The 15,199-nt window shown below is 44.5% G+C and overlaps 1 protein-coding gene across 1 annotated transcript in view; it reads left to right on the forward strand.

Moving 5' to 3' along the window:
• Nucleotides 1–3,927: 3,927 nt before the first annotated feature.
• The window catches only part of Asxl2 (ASXL transcriptional regulator 2), a 76,580-nt gene continuing 65,308 nt past the window's right edge, over nt 3,928–15,199 (forward strand). The window contains exon 1 of the mRNA XM_090337342.1: nt 3,928–4,053. Coding sequence (XP_090193468.1) covers nt 3,997–4,053 — 57 coding nt within the window. The 5' untranslated portion in view covers nt 3,928–3,996. The remainder of the gene's footprint in view (nt 4,054–15,199) is intronic.

The following is a 15,199-nucleotide window of genomic DNA, read 5'->3' on the forward strand; positions in this document are numbered from 1 at the left end:
CTCTCCCCCCACCCCCGATCCTTTAGCTCTTTACGGACTGAAATTATATCTGCATTTTTCCTTCTGGAATATTATTTTGATTTATCATCATGGCACAGAGAGGGAAAAGGAGGCAGAAGAGGTTTTAAAGCTGCTACTGGGCCTTCTTCCCTTTGTTATTCCTTTCTATATCAGCCAATGAACCAATATCAATTCTAATTATCTGGAAGTCGGGGAAATCACCAGGTAGACCCAAAGTGTTACTGCTTAAACATCTTAGTTTGCCCAGAATTTGGGGTTGGATATTTGAAGCCTATTCTTCCTTTCAAAGCATGTCTGATTGAAGAGTCATCCCTATTTTTATTTTCTCTTCTGTTTATTTTCAAGATTAGGTTTTGCTATGTTGCCAAGGCTGACCTGGAACTCATGATCTTCCTGCCCTAGTCACTTTTGTGCTAAGATCACAGATATGTTCCACCATACCAGGCCTTAGACCTGTTTCTTCTTATAAGTGAGTGCCAGTACTGTGGCCTGGAACTTCAGCTCTGAGCCTAGTTAACAGAATATAAGAGTCTAGGGAATTTTCTGCCTGAGAGGGCTTTAAACCTTGATCCTCGGATCTCAGCCTCCAGAGTAAGTAAGATTGTACGAGTGAGCAACCAGTGTTTAGACCTCTATTTTCTTTCCCCCTTTCTCTTTTCTGGAGCTTGAACTCAGAGCCTGGGTGCAGTTTCAGAGCTTCTTTTGCTTAAGGCTAGCACCACTTAAGCCACAGCCCCACTTTCAGCTTTTTTGAGTAGTTTATTAGAGATAAAGAGTCATAAGAACTTTCCTGCCCAGGTTGGCTTCAAACCACAGTCCTCAGATATCAGCCTCCTGAGTAACTTGCTTGTTCTTTTTCTTTTCTTTTTTCTTTCTTTCTTTCCTTCTTTCTCTCTCTCTCTTTCTTCCTTCCTTTCTTTCTTTCCTCCTCTCCCCTCCTCTTTTCCTTTTTGGTGCTGGTCCTAGGGCTTAAATTCAGGCCTGGGTGCTGTCCCTGAGCTTTTGTGCTCAATCTACAACTCTAGTGATTGAGCCATACCTCTACTTCTAAAATTTTTTGGTAGTTAATTGGAGATAAGAGTCTTGAGTTGGAGCTGGGTGAGGTGGCTCACACCTGTAAATCCTAGCTACTAAGGAGGCTGAGATCTGAGGATCAAGGTTCAAATCTTGCCCAGGCACAAAAGGACCTGAGATTCTTATCTATAATTAACCTCTAGAAAATGTCAAGTGGGCTTGGCTCAAGGGTAGGGCAATAGCCTTGAGCTGAAGAGCTCAGGGACAGCACCCAGGCTGAGTTCAAGTCCCATGACCCCCCCCCCCCAAAAGAGTCTGAGTTGGCTTTGAACCAACACTCTTAGACCTTAGCCTCGAGAACAGGTAGGATTACAAGTGTAAGCTACTAGTTAGCCTTGAGCAACAGAAGCTCAGGGACAAAGCTCAGTTGAGTTCAAGTCCCAGAAACATCAAACATAGATAGATAGATAGATAAATAAGTATTTTTATATATTGAAACTAGGAAGATTGTGAACATGTTTATAAAAGGAAGTAGAAAGGAGTCAGGGCAAAAAATATAGGGGGAAAAACAAGACTAATTCATAGACAACATTCTAAAGAGAGGCTAGAAAGGAAGAATAGATAGTTTGAAGTATATTACTATCACAGGATATTAGGATCGGCAAGTTTATGGGTAAATCTATCCCTGTGCATGAACTGAGAATAGAAACTGGGCTGTGAAACTGAGGTTAGGTCTAATCAAGAACTATGGAGCAGGTCTTAGTGAGCATGAGTAGGTTTTATGAAGCTAGAGGGCTGAGAATGCAGCTTAGTTTTGGAGTGCTTACCTAGCATGCATGAGGCCCTGGGTTCAATTCCTTGGTAAATGAAATAAATAAATATTTAACAAAAAGAAACTAGATATGGTATTCTTAGAAGGGTGGAAAAGTGTAAGGCCAGAGTAGAAACAGAATATTTAAGGAAATCTAGAATTAACAGTGATGCCCTGAGCTGAAGAGCTCAGGGACAATGTCCACATCCAGGGGTAGGGCCGTAGCCTTGAGATGGAGAGCTCAGGGATATCGCCCAGGCAGAGTTCAAGCCCCATGACCCAAAAACAAGTGGGGGGGGGGATGAGAGATGTAAATAGGCATAACAAGTGGAATAGGCAGTGAGACAAATGTAATTTTATGATACTAGTAAATCATCTAGATTTGTAGAAGGTTAAAAAGAACTGAGAAACTGGGGCCGGGAGTTTGTCCTAGTGGTAGAATGCCTTGCCTAGCATACACAAAGACCCAGATTGGATTCCTTGGTACCACATACATAGAAAAAGGCAGAAATGGTGCTGTAGCTCAAGTGGTAGAGATCTGGTCTTGAGAAAGCCCAAGGACAGTGCTCAGGCCCTGAGTTCAAGCCTGAGTTCACACACACAAAAAAAGAACTGAGCTATCACAATCACTATCCTTGAAATTAATCTGGGAATGGCTCTTCAAAAACACAGTAGGAGGGCCAGGAGTTTGGCCTAGTGTTAGAGTGCTTGTCTAGCATGCACTAAGACCCATGTTCAATTTCTCGGTACCACATAGCTCAAGTGGTAGAGAAAAGTCCAAGGACAGTGCTCAGGTCCTAAGTTCAAGCCCCATGACTAGCAACCCCCCGCCTCCTCCACCCCGCAAAAAAAACCCCCAAAAAACAAAACAAAAAAAAACCAGTAGGAGTACCTGGTGTACAGGGTATGACAGGGTGTGACATGTACTCTAGGCTTGTCTGTGCTTGGCAAGCTCTGTACTACAAAACTACATCCCAGCTCCTACACATTCTTTTTAAGTTGTAAGACAACTTACATAAATAATGGAAGGAGAGGTTCCATGTTCTGGCTCTTTCAGAATAATGCATTTGAAACATGACAAATGGTTTCTGGCCACACACATAGCTAAATCATTCAACAAATATTAACAGACGCCTGACATATTCAGGAGCGGTGCCAGAGACTGAGGTCATTCAGATTAAACAATAACAAGAAAAAAATAAATGAAACGATTTGCATCGTCTATGAGCCTGTTCACATATAGAAATGTATACGCAGTAATAATTAAGGTCACTACTAAGCGGCCCAACAAGTCATGTTACGTGGTCGAGGCAAACTTGGGAGAAGGGCTCTGGGCTGGCAAGAGGACATTTGGTTTCCCCACATCCCATACTGGAATCTGGCAAGTCACCCAGCCGGGTCACCTGTCTAAGGGGACTAACAAGTAGAATTGCTGCGGATCTTCAAAAGGAACATGTATGAGGACACACAAGTGCGAGGCCTACTACAAGTGACAGTCGGCAGGGCCACTCCTTGAAGGAACAAGCCGCCTCTCCCAGGCTCCAGATCGTCCACTGAGCTTGGCACACGGCAACCATCCCCTCGACCCGTGGCTTCGGGATGATCAAGTTCCGCTTCCGCAGGCAGGTTTTCTTTTTCTTTTCCCCTTTTCTGCTGTGGGCGTGGCTGCCAGGCCAGCGTCAGAGGTAAGCTGAAGGAGGCCCACGCTCCTGCGCATGCTCCTGAGGAGAGGCGGAGACCGGAAAGACGGGGGCGGGGCGAAGCGACTCGGGCCCGCGGGCTCGCTCCTTCTGGGGCCGGGTGCGGGGAGGCGGGAGCGCGCGCGCGTTCGCGCGTCCGGCTCCTTACAGTAGTGACGGCCGCGCGGGAGCGGTCACATGACCTTAGCGGCTGCCTGTACAGTAAGAACCCAATATGGCAGCGGCGGTAGCAGTGGCAACGGCAGCAGGACCGGCCGCCCTGTAGACACCCCCCCCCGCCCGCGTCCCTCCCCCGCCGCTTCCTCCGCTAGGGTGCTCCTCCGGCCCGACTTCCCCTTTTTCCCACCTTTCCCGGCACCGCGGGAAAAGCAGCGCAGGGCAGAGCAGAGCAGACAGGGAGGGCGGCCGGAGCCGGGACACGGGAGCCTCCCAGTCAGTTCAAGACCCGACATGAGGGAAAAGGGCCGTAGGAAGAAGGGCAGGACCTGGGCGGAGGCCGCCAAGACGGTAAGGGGGAGGCAGTGGAGGGGGAAGGCTGGGAGGGTTTCGTTCCCTCGCCGCTCGCCTGTCGCCGGGGAATGGAGGTCACGGGCTCCCCGCGACCCGGCGGAGGGGCCATGAAACCCAGCGGGAAGGGCGGCGGTTAGGGGTCGGGGCCGCGGTCCCCGGGGGGAAGGGGACGCGAGGCGCCCGCGGAGGGGGGTCGTCGCGGGGCTGCGGCGAGTCCTCCGGGTGTTTTCAAGCTGTGGGTCCGGGTCCCGTCGCGGCCGCCCCCACTCGGGCAGCCCCCGCCCCCGGCTCGGGAAGTCTTGTTGTGCTCGCACCGTAACCGGTTCTTCTCCCGGGGCTCCTGGAGAAACCCCCACTGGATGCTGGCAGGAGACGGCTCGTGCGTGCATTCGCCTCGGAAATACGGGGCGGGGGGGCTGGGGCTCGGGGACCTCACCCGCTCCGGCCGCGCTGCCGCTGGACCCCCCGGGTCCCCCGAGGTACTGACTCCCGGAGCCGGCGCCAGGTCACGAGGCTTTTGTTTGTGTTTGCTGTTGGAGCTGAAAGTGCCGGAGGTGTTTAGAGACGAAGTAACAGGTGGGACTTGTAGGATTTTCTCCCCCCCCTTTTTTTTTTCTGTTTCCGTAGAGACCTATTCTGAACCAGGCAGCAAGGCATGGTGGGACGTGTAGTCTTAGCTGGCCTTCACCTCTCCCTAGTCCAGACTGTAGACTGATAAAGTTAGGATTAATCGACAAAAGGATTTTTTTCTTCCAGTTTTGTTATAAAAATAGAGGTAAGTTTTGTTTTGTTTTTGTTTTTGTTTTTTTAATCGTGGGGAATTGAGAACTTCTGTCATGCTTTAAGAACAACATAAAAGCCATTAGAGCTTGGCACCCGTAGTTCACGCCTGTAAATCCCAGCTACTCAGGAAGCTAAGGTCTGAGGATCATGATTGGAGGAAGCCAAGCCCGGCAGGAACGTCTGAACTCCAATCAACCGTGAAAAAGTTGGTAGTGGGGCCGGGAGTTTGGCCTAGTGGTAGAGTGCTTGCCTAGCATGCATGAAGACCCGGGTTCGATTTCTCGGTACCACATACAGAGAAAAAAAAAAAAAGCCAGAAGTGGTGCTGAGGCTCAAGTGGTAGAGCTCTGGCCTTGAGAAAAGTCCAAGGACGGTGCTCAGGCCCTAAGTTCAAACCCTCAACCTGCCAAAAAAAAAAAAAAAGCTGGTAGTGGATCTATGGCTCACGTTGAGGAGCACTAGATTTGTGGGGGGTGGGAGGGAAGAAGCCCAGGGACAACTCCCAGGCTCTGAGTTCAAGCCTCAGAAGTGGTACAGCATGATAAACCATTAGAAGAAAAGCAAAGCTCTTTTCCTCCTTAAGGGTGCAACAAAATAACACATTAAACAGTAACATTTCAAACCTGTTGCTGGTGGCCTGTAATCCTATCTACTCCGGAAGTGGAAGTGGGCTCTAAGGACTGCGGCTCAAAGCCATCCTGGGCAGAAAAAGTCCTGAAACTGATCTTCAAATAACCATCAGAGGGCCGGGAGTTTGGCCTAGTGGTAGAGTGCTTGCCTAACATGCACGAAGACCCGGGTTCGATTCCTCGGAAGTGGTGCTGAGGCTCAAGTGGTAGAGCTCTAACCTTGAGAAAGTCCAAGGACAGTGCTCAGGCCCTGAGTTTAAGCCCAGGACTGGCAAAAAAAAAAAAAAATCATCAGAAAACCAGAAGTGGCTCTGTAGCTCGAAGTGCTAGAGTGCTAGCCTTAAGTGAAAAAAAGCTTAGGGATAGCACCCAGGCCCTGAGTTCAAGATACACAATTGAGCTCCCCCCAAATCAAAAAGACAGTAACATTTCAGTGTTGGAGGAGAGTGAGAGGCATAGTCAATGTGAATAAGTAATCATTTTTGTGTTTTTTCAACAAGATACTTCTGAATACAAAAGTAATGAATGTTTACTGTGGGAAATTCTGAAAATTATAGAATAAGTGTAAAGAAGAAAGTTACAGGTTGTAACTGCTTTGCCATACCTTAACTCTAGCCTTGTTTCCATAACCCAGATGGTTTATTCTGGATTTGTTTTTGTAGGTTTAATGAGGTAAAGTTGATGAATCTTTCACTTGTGTTTATTTTTGTGGAAATTGTGAGGAAATGAGGAAATAGCACTTTTTATTGTTTTCACTTAACAGTGTCGATCTGCAATCATGACAGTGTGCTTAATTTTCCCACTAACAGATTAAACTCAGCTATTGACTCCAGCCTGTAATCCCGACTACTCAAGAGACTGAGATGTGTGCACGTGTGTGTGTGTGTGTGTGTGTGTATGTGTGTATGTGTGTATGTGTATATGTATGTGTATGCGCATGCCTATGCGTGCTGCCCCGCGGCTTGAATTCAGAGCCTGCGCGAACACATACATAAAGTATAAGATACTAGGTATACATACTTATATGTACAGTGAGAAGGTATTGTAAGACCTTAAGCATTTAAGATAGTAAGAAAATAGTTTTTACCAAGAATGTAACAAAACTTTTGTGTTCTTGAGTATTATAGTTGTCTTGCTTAAGGAATGCTATAAAAATAGTGTGGTAATACTGACCAATAACATAGTAATAAATTATTTTCTATTTTGTCCAAACCTAGGTTTGTACTCAGGGCCTTGTGCTTGCTTGTTCTACCATTGAGCCATAGCTTCCCTTCCCCCCACCTCTCTTTTTACCAGTCCTGGAGCTTCAACTCAGGGCCTTAGTTAGCACTGTCCTTGAGCTTCTTTTGCTCAAGGCTAGCTCTCTGTTGCTTGAGCCACAACTCCACTTCTGGCTTTTCTGTGTATGCAGTACTGAGGACTCGAACATAGGGCTTCGTGCATGCTAGACATGCACTCTACCACTGGGCCATACTCCTGCTCCCCCACAGCTTTTTGTATTGGTTAAATTTTTGTGTGTATGTACTGACACTGGGGCTTGAATTCAGGGCCTGGGATTTATCCCTTATCTTTTTGGCTCAAGTTTGGTACTCAACTACTTGAGCCACAGTTCCTTTTTCAGCTTTTTGGTTAAGTGGAAATACACGTCTCACTGATTTTTCTGCTTGGCCCAGCTCCTAACCCCAATCCTCAGATCTCAGCCTCCTGAAAACTAAAGGTTACAGGTGTGAACCAATGATGCCTGGTTAGGTATTAATTCTTTTTTTTTTTTTTTTTTTGCCAGTCCTGGGCTTGAGCTCAGGGTCTGAGCACTGTCCTTGGGTTTTCTCAAGGTTAGAGCTCTACCACTTGAGCCACAGCCCCACTTCTGGCTTTTTCTATACATGTAGTACTGCGAAATTGAACCTGGGTCTTTGTGCATGCTCCACAAGCACTCTACCACTAGGCCAAACGCCTGGCCCAGGTATTAATTCTTAATGATTGCTTAGTATTCCATTGTTTTTGGATGTATTACCATATAAAAAGAATACTCCTGACTATTTGAGAGGTAGATGCCCCCTCCTCCCCCTCCCCCTTTTTTTAAAAGATAGAATCTCAATATGTAGTCCAGGCTGTCTTTGAACAATTCACCTGCCTCAGCCCTTCAAGTGTTGGGATTATAGGTTTCTGTCACTATGCCTGGTCAGTTCTGTGTGGGGAGATGGGGGAGTGGGGAGGGGAGTTGTTTTGGTAGGTTTTGCCCTGGGTGCTCTCCCTGAGCTTTTGTGCTCAAGGTTTAGTGCTCTATCATTTGAGCCACAGCTTTACTTGTAACTTTTTTTTTTTTTAAACCAGTCCTGGGGCTTAAACTCAGGGCCTGGGCACTGTTCTTGAGCTCTACCATTTGAGCCACAGCACCACTTCCAGTCTTTTCTGTGTATGTGGTACTGAGAAATCTAAACCAGGGCTTCGTGCATGCTAGGCAAGCACTCTAGCACTGGGCCTCAATCCTGGCTGCTCCGTTTGTAGCTTTTTGGAGATTACAGTCTCATAGACTTCCTACCTGGGCTGGCTTCTGACCAGTATTCTCAAATCTCAGCCTCCCGAGTAGCCAGGATTACTGCTGTGAGCTACTGGTACCTGGCAATTTTCCCCCCTCTTGTGACAAGCTTCTCCCACATATTTCTGAACATGTTTTATATATTTATGTTTATTATATGTATATGGACATTTATATTGAATAAAGGAATAAGAGAATAAGAAGTTATTAACTTCTTGTGATATATTCTTATAAATCTTTAACCCTTTGTGCCAAGTTAGAGTCTCACCCAAAAGTTTGCAAGTTTGTATTCTCTACTTTTCTCTGTAGTCCAAGTAACAATATCATAGAGTATCAATAAAAGGATTGCAATTTTTTTGGTTTTGTTTTATGAGACAGGGTCTGGTCTTCAACTTACATGCCTTGGATTCATGAATATAGAGATTATAAGTGTGTGTGCCAACATACCTGTCTTTTTGGTCGTTTTGTTTAGCTAGATGCAAACATTTTATATATGTTACAGACTTTTCATCACAATGACAAATACCTTAGGGAAAGTTTAAAATGAGTAAGGATTTATTTTGGCTAAAAATTTCTGGGATTTCAGTCCAGAGTTGGCTGAATCAAATGCTTTGAACCTGAGGTAAGGTGACTATTTTGGCAGTGAGAGCTGCTAGCAGAGATTATCCTCCTCGTAGTGGCCCATAAGCATAGAGACAGAACACACCAGGGATAAACCAGCTCTAGCCTTTTAACGTTTCTTCTTCTGCCCAATAATATTATCATATTGCTAGTTATCAGTGAATCAATCCACTAATGAGGTCAGAATACTCATGATCTAGTCACTTCCCAAAAGATTCACCTCTGAACACTTTTATACTGGGAACCACACCTTCAACATAGGAGCTTTTTGGAGAGACAACTTCATAGCCAGACCTGAATAGTATCTGTGCTGTCAAATGTAGTAACCATACATTAGGGCACCTAACTAAATGTGGCTGGTTTAAGGAACTGCTTTTAAACTTTTATCTACTTTTTATTATTTTGAGTTTAAGTACTTACGCATGGCTAGGAGCCACCATTATTGAACAATGTAGATGTGAGGTAACTTGTGCTTATCTACTATAGGTCTCTTTCCAAACTTATCTGGTCAGGTCAGTTATCTTCTTTTCCACTATATCTCCTGCTCTTTTTATATTAAATTGTAAAGAGACACAGTGAATAAATGTCACTAGCCCTGTGATGTTTCCTTGTTTGTCTTTTGACACACACATACACACATATATATTGGTTCTGCTTTTTTTCTCTTTGTACTACTCTCAAGGCTGGAGCCATAGCTCTACTTCCAGATTTATTATTATTATGTAATTGTTATTATAAATGTGGTGATGTACAAAGGGGTTACAGTTACATAAGTCAGGTAAAGAGTACAATTCTTGGAGCTCCAGTTGTGCAGTCAGTTAGTGTACTGTACTTATAAGAGTCTAATTCTTTTTGGACAGTGTTACTCCTCTCCTCTTCCATTTTCCTCCTCCCATACCCACCCACAAATTGTATAGTTCATTTTCCACCTAGGGAGTACCACTGTTGCATTTGTTTACCCTTTGTCCCTCCATTTCTGTGCAGCTTTTTTAAAATTTAATTTTGTTAAGGTGATATACAGAGGGGTTACAGCTACATATGTAAGGTAATGAGTACATTTCTTGTCAAACATTGTTATCCCCTCCCTCATTTTTCTCCCACTTTCCCTTCTTACCCCTCTTAAAAAAAAATAGTTAATTGGAGATGAGAATCTTACAGACTCATCCTGCTCAGGATGACCTCATACTGTGATTCTCATATCTTGAGTTATCCTTTCCTGGCCTGTTTTCACTGCGTGTATGTGTGTGTGTCCCCTTGTGTCTGTCCTGTAGTTTGAACTTGGGGCCATCCTTGCCTGGTCTGTTTTTTATTCTGTGTGTGTGTGTCTGTGTCTGTGTGTACGTGTATATGTGTGTGTATGTCCATCTGTCTGTTTGTCCTCGTGTCCCCATGTCCCTGGGTCCCTGTCTATCCATCTCTCCTAGTGTCCTGGGCCTGGTAGCTGTCTCTGAGCTTTTTCTTTCTTGCCAATCCTGGGGTTCAAACTCAGGGCTTGGACTCTATCCCTGTCCCTGAGCTTCTCTGTACCTAAGGCTAGTTAGTGTTCTACCACTTGAGCCACAGGGCCACTTCTGACTTTTTTTCTGAGTAGTTTATTGGAGTCTCACAGACTTTCTTGCATGGGCTGGCTTTAAACTGAGATACTCAGATCTCAAGCTCCTGAATAGCTAAGATTACAGATGTGATCCACTGATGCCTGGCTCCCTGAGCTTTTTCTGCTCAAGTCTCATAAACTATCCTCCCCAGGCTGGCTTTGAACAACAGTCCTTAGATTTCAACCTCCTTAGCAACTAGGATTACAGGCAAGAGCTACTGGCACTCAGCCTGCTTTCGTTTTTTGTTTTTGTTTTGTGGGTGATGGAGCTTGAGCTCTGGGTCTGGGCACTGACCCTGAGATCTTCAACTCAAGGCTTCTGCCTTATCCCTGGAGCCACAGCACCACCTCCCATTTTCTAGGAGTTTATTGGAGATAAGAGTCGCAGGTTCGGGCCAGGAGTTTGGCCTAGTGGTAGAGTGCTTGCCTAGCATGCTTGAAGACCGCGTTCGATTCCTCGGTACCACATACATAGAAAAAAGCCAGAAGTGGTGCTGAGGCTCAAGTGGTGGAGCTCTAGCCTTGAGGAAAAAGCCCAAGGACAGTGCTCAGGCCCTGAGCTCAAGTCCAGGACTGGCAAAAAAGAAAAAGAGTTTCAGTTCTTTAGTGTCCAGACTGGTTTTGAACCATGATCCTCAGATCTCAGCCTCCTGAATAGCTAACTTTCTTTTTTCTCCTTTTTTTTTTTAAATTTTTGGCCAGTCCTGGGGCTCGAACTCAGGGCCTGAGAACTTCCCTTAAGCCTTCTCAGGCTAGTACTCTACCATTTGAGCCACAACACCACTTCTGTCTTTTTCTGTGTATGTGGTACCAAGGAATCAAACCCAGAGAGCTTCCCGCATGCTAAGCAGGCACTCTACCACTAGGCTCCTGGTCTGTTTTTACTTTCAAGTGAGGATAATTAGAAAAAAGCTAGCCAAGAAAGGCCAGAACATTTGCTTCCAGGGAATTTTTTTGTTGGTCCTGGGGCATGAACTCAGGGCCTGGGCTGTCCCTGAGCCTTTCTATGCTCAAGGCCTGTGTTCTACCACAGTGCCACTTCCAGCTTTTTTCTGTTTATGTGGTACAGAGGAATCAAACCCAAGGCTTCATGCATGCTGACAAGCACGCTACCACTAAGCCACATTCCCAGCCCTAGCAAATTTTTCTTTTGGTCAGGTTTTTGCGATGTTGCCCAGGCTATCCTTATACTCAGGATCCTCTTACTTTAGCTTTCTGAGTGCTGATTTGTGTGCTACCACAGTTAGCTGCTGCTCTTTTGGGGGTGGATGACAGTCCTGGAGTTTTAATTTAACAGTCTCACACTTGCAAGGCTGGTGTGATAATGCTGAGCCATTCCTCTATTCCTTTTTCCCCTGGTTATTTCTATAGTCAAGTCTCCCTACCTGGAAATGAGTGTATCTGAGTTGAGATCTGTTAATTTCTAGGCTGAAGTTGTCTCTGGGATATCAGGGATGCCACCATGTCTAGCTTTCTTCCCTGGGGAAGGAGCTGCAGACTTTCCTGTCCAGAGGGCTCCAGTGTCACATCCTTCCAACTCAGTCTCTCTCATAGTTGGAGGTGACTGGTGCATATTATGTGTCAAGCTATGGATTGAGAAAGGGTATTCTGAACTTTTTCATATAGGATGGTCTCAAACTGAGATTTTCCTATTCTTAGCCTCTCAAGTAGCTGGGATTTCAAGGGTGAGCCACCAATGTCTATGGCTGTTTGTAACTCCGAGCTATTTGTAACATTTGGACTTAGGGAAATGTCTGTGATAGTTTGAATTTTCTTGATAGAACTTAAATTGTTAGGTTCTGGGTGTCAGAAGATAGTATAAGACTTACTAATTGTAGTGTTTTTTGAGTAAATTGGTCCATCTTTTAACAATAGTTATTCTGTGAAAAACTTAATTGAAAATTCTTTTGCTACTGGAGTCAGCTTAGGATGGCTCCCATCCATCTCGAATCCTTAACTCACTGGCATTTGAATTATTTAGTAGCTGGTTTAGCCATATTCAATTTCAAATAGTGCTCAGTGCTGCTAGTCACTTATTTTTTCTTTTTTTTTTTTTGGTGGTGGTATTGAATCATGATTGTTGGGCAAGCTCTCTATCTCTGAGATGTATCTGTAGCCCTCCTTTTTACTTAAAATAATTTTTGAGACAGTCTTGCTGTGTAGCTCACTTACTTGCTATACAGGCATGGATAGCCTCAACCTTTGGAGTGCTAGGATTACAGGTATGAACTACCATGTCTGGTTTAGTGAGTTATTTCTAAGGAGCAACACATTTGTGATTTTCCAGTTGCCTCTCTGATTTGAGAGGTTCTGACAAATTTGATAGATTTAAAATGGATACAACCATGAAATTGTTTTAAAATGGATACAACCATGAAATTGTTATAAAAGCCTTTCCTTTTTCTTTAAAAATTTTTTTCATTAGCTGGGAGCAGTGGCTCATGCCTGTAATCCTAGCTACTCAGAAGGCTGAGATCTGAGGATAGCAGTTCAAAGCCAGCTTGGGCACTAAGAACGTGAGACTCTTATCTCAATGAAGTACTAGAAAACTCAAAGTGGGGCTGTAACTCCAGGGGTAGGGTAGTAGCCTTGAGCTGAACAGCTGAGGGATAGTGCTCAGGTCCAGAGTTCAAGCCCCATGACCCACAAAACCCCCCCATAATAATTGGAAAGGTGATATAAAAAGGAATTATAGGAAGTGGTGCTGTGGCTCAAGTGGTAGAGTACACTCCTTGAGCTGTAGAGTTCAAGGACAAAGCCCAGGCCCAGAGTTCAAGCCCTGTGACACCCCACCCCCCAAAAAAAAAGTTACAGTTATATAAATCAGGGAAGGAGTACATTTCTTTTTGGACAGTGTCATCTCTTCCTTTGTTCTCCTAGTTTTTCCCTCCTGTCCTCACCCACAACTTGTTTTTCAGCATACTGTCCAGAGAGTGCTACTGTTGTATTTGTTCACACTATATCCCTCCATTTCCGTGTACTCTCTTAATCTCTCAAAAACAGATAAATGAACACATAAGGCAAAAAGAAAACAAAAACAGCAACAAGGAAAAAAGTTCTGGAGCTTTCTTTCCTTCCCTTCCTTTCTTTCTTTTTTCTTGTGCCAGTCCTGGGACTTGAACTCAGGGCCCGAGCACTGTCCTTAGACTTTCTCAAGGCTAGCACTCTGCCATTTGAGCTACAGTATCACTTCTGGCTTTTTCTGTGTATGTACTGAGGAATCGAACCCAGGTCTTTGTACATACTAGGCAAGCGGTCTACCACTAGGCCAAACTCTCTACCTGGAGCTTTTTTTCTTTTCTTTTTTCTTTTTTTTTTTCTTTTGGTCAGCTTAAACTCTGGGCCTGGGTGCTAGCCCTGAGTTTTTCAGCTCAAGGGTACTGCCCTTCAGCTCTAGGCTACAGCCCTACCCTTGGAACCATAGCCCCACTTCCCGGTTTTTTAGTGGATAATTGGAGATAAGAGCCTCTTGTTTTTTAGTGCCTGGGCTGGCTTTGAATCGAGATCCTCAGATCTTAGCTTCCTGACTAGCTAGGATTGCAGGCGTGATCCACTGTGCCTGGTTTGGAGTTTTCTTTTCATATGTTTTAAATTAAAAGGAACAGACTACAAGATAAATAGAAAAGTGCTTTTTCTTTCTTTTTAGTTGTTGGGGGGTGGGCACTGTGGTTTGAACTTGATCTCTCTCTCTTCTTTTTCCTTTTTTTTTTTTTCCTTGAATTCAGAACCTGAGTTTCTTTTGCTCAAGTCTAGCACTCCACCACTTGAGCCACAGCACCACTTTTGGCTTTTTCTGTTTATGACATACTGAGGAATTGAACCCAGAGCTTCATGCATGCTAGATAAGTATTCTACCACTTTTCACATTCTCAGTTTGGCCTCTTTTTTTATTTTTTCTTTTTAAATCTGCTTTATTGTTATTTTAGAGGTGATACACAGCAGTGTTATTTACATACATCAGGTGATAAGTACATTTCCTTTCCATGTGATCTGTTCCTCATTCTCTCCCATTCCCTTTCTAGTTCACTTTCACCATTGTCCAGTGTGCTCCACTGTTGTAGTTATTCACCCTTTTTCCTGGGATTCTGTGTTCTCCTTACACCCTCCCACAGATATGCACATGAATACACTGTATATAAGGTAAAGGATACAGTCATCAGAAAAAAGCTCCTTGCTTTTTGAGTTCATTTTACAATGCATATTATTTGATGTACATATGAAGAGGCACTTGGGTATTGTATCTTTGTGATTCTCTCTTAAGACTATCCTCTTTTGGTCTCACTGTATGTGAGAACCTAGAATCTTGTGTAATTTGTCATATGCCAGTGCATTTTAGATCTAACTTCTGCATGGCAGGGAGAACATGGCACTATTTGTCTCTCTGAGCTTGACTTACTTTACTTACCATGATTTGTTATAGTTCCATCCATTTCCCTGCAAATGACATTTTTTCTTTCTAATGGCTCTGTAAAATTCTGTTGTATATAGGTGCCACAGTTTTTGGATCCACTCATCTCTTGTGGGGCGTCTGGGTTGTTTCCATATTTTGGCTATGGTGGTTAGTGTGTCTATGAACACAGATCATATTCTGGTTGATAATGCTCAAGGTAGGTGCGCCTCTCTCTCTCTCTCTCTCTCTCTCTCTCTCTCTCTCTCTCTCTCTCTCTCTCTCTCTCTCTCTCTTTCTTTTCTCTGCTCTGGGGCTTGAACTCTGGCTTGGGCACTGTCCCTGAGCCTCTTTGTGCTCTAGGCTAGGGCTTTATCATTGGAGCCACAGACCACTTCCAGTTTTTGAGGTTAATTGGAGATATAAAGAGTCTCACAGGAACTTTTCTGTCCTAGCCAGCTTCTGAGTGTTTACAGACATGAGCCACTAGTACCCAGCTTATATTTAGTTGTTTGTTTTGTTGTGGGGTTTATAGAGAAGGTACAATTACATTCATCTGATAGTGGGTGCATTACTTCTCGAACATTGAT

This window comes from Megascapheus bottae, chromosome 7 (assembly GCF_031878675.1).
Source record: "Megascapheus bottae isolate mThoBot1 chromosome 7, mThoBot2.hap1, whole genome shotgun sequence".
Taxonomy (NCBI): domain Eukaryota; kingdom Metazoa; phylum Chordata; class Mammalia; order Rodentia; family Geomyidae; genus Megascapheus; species Megascapheus bottae.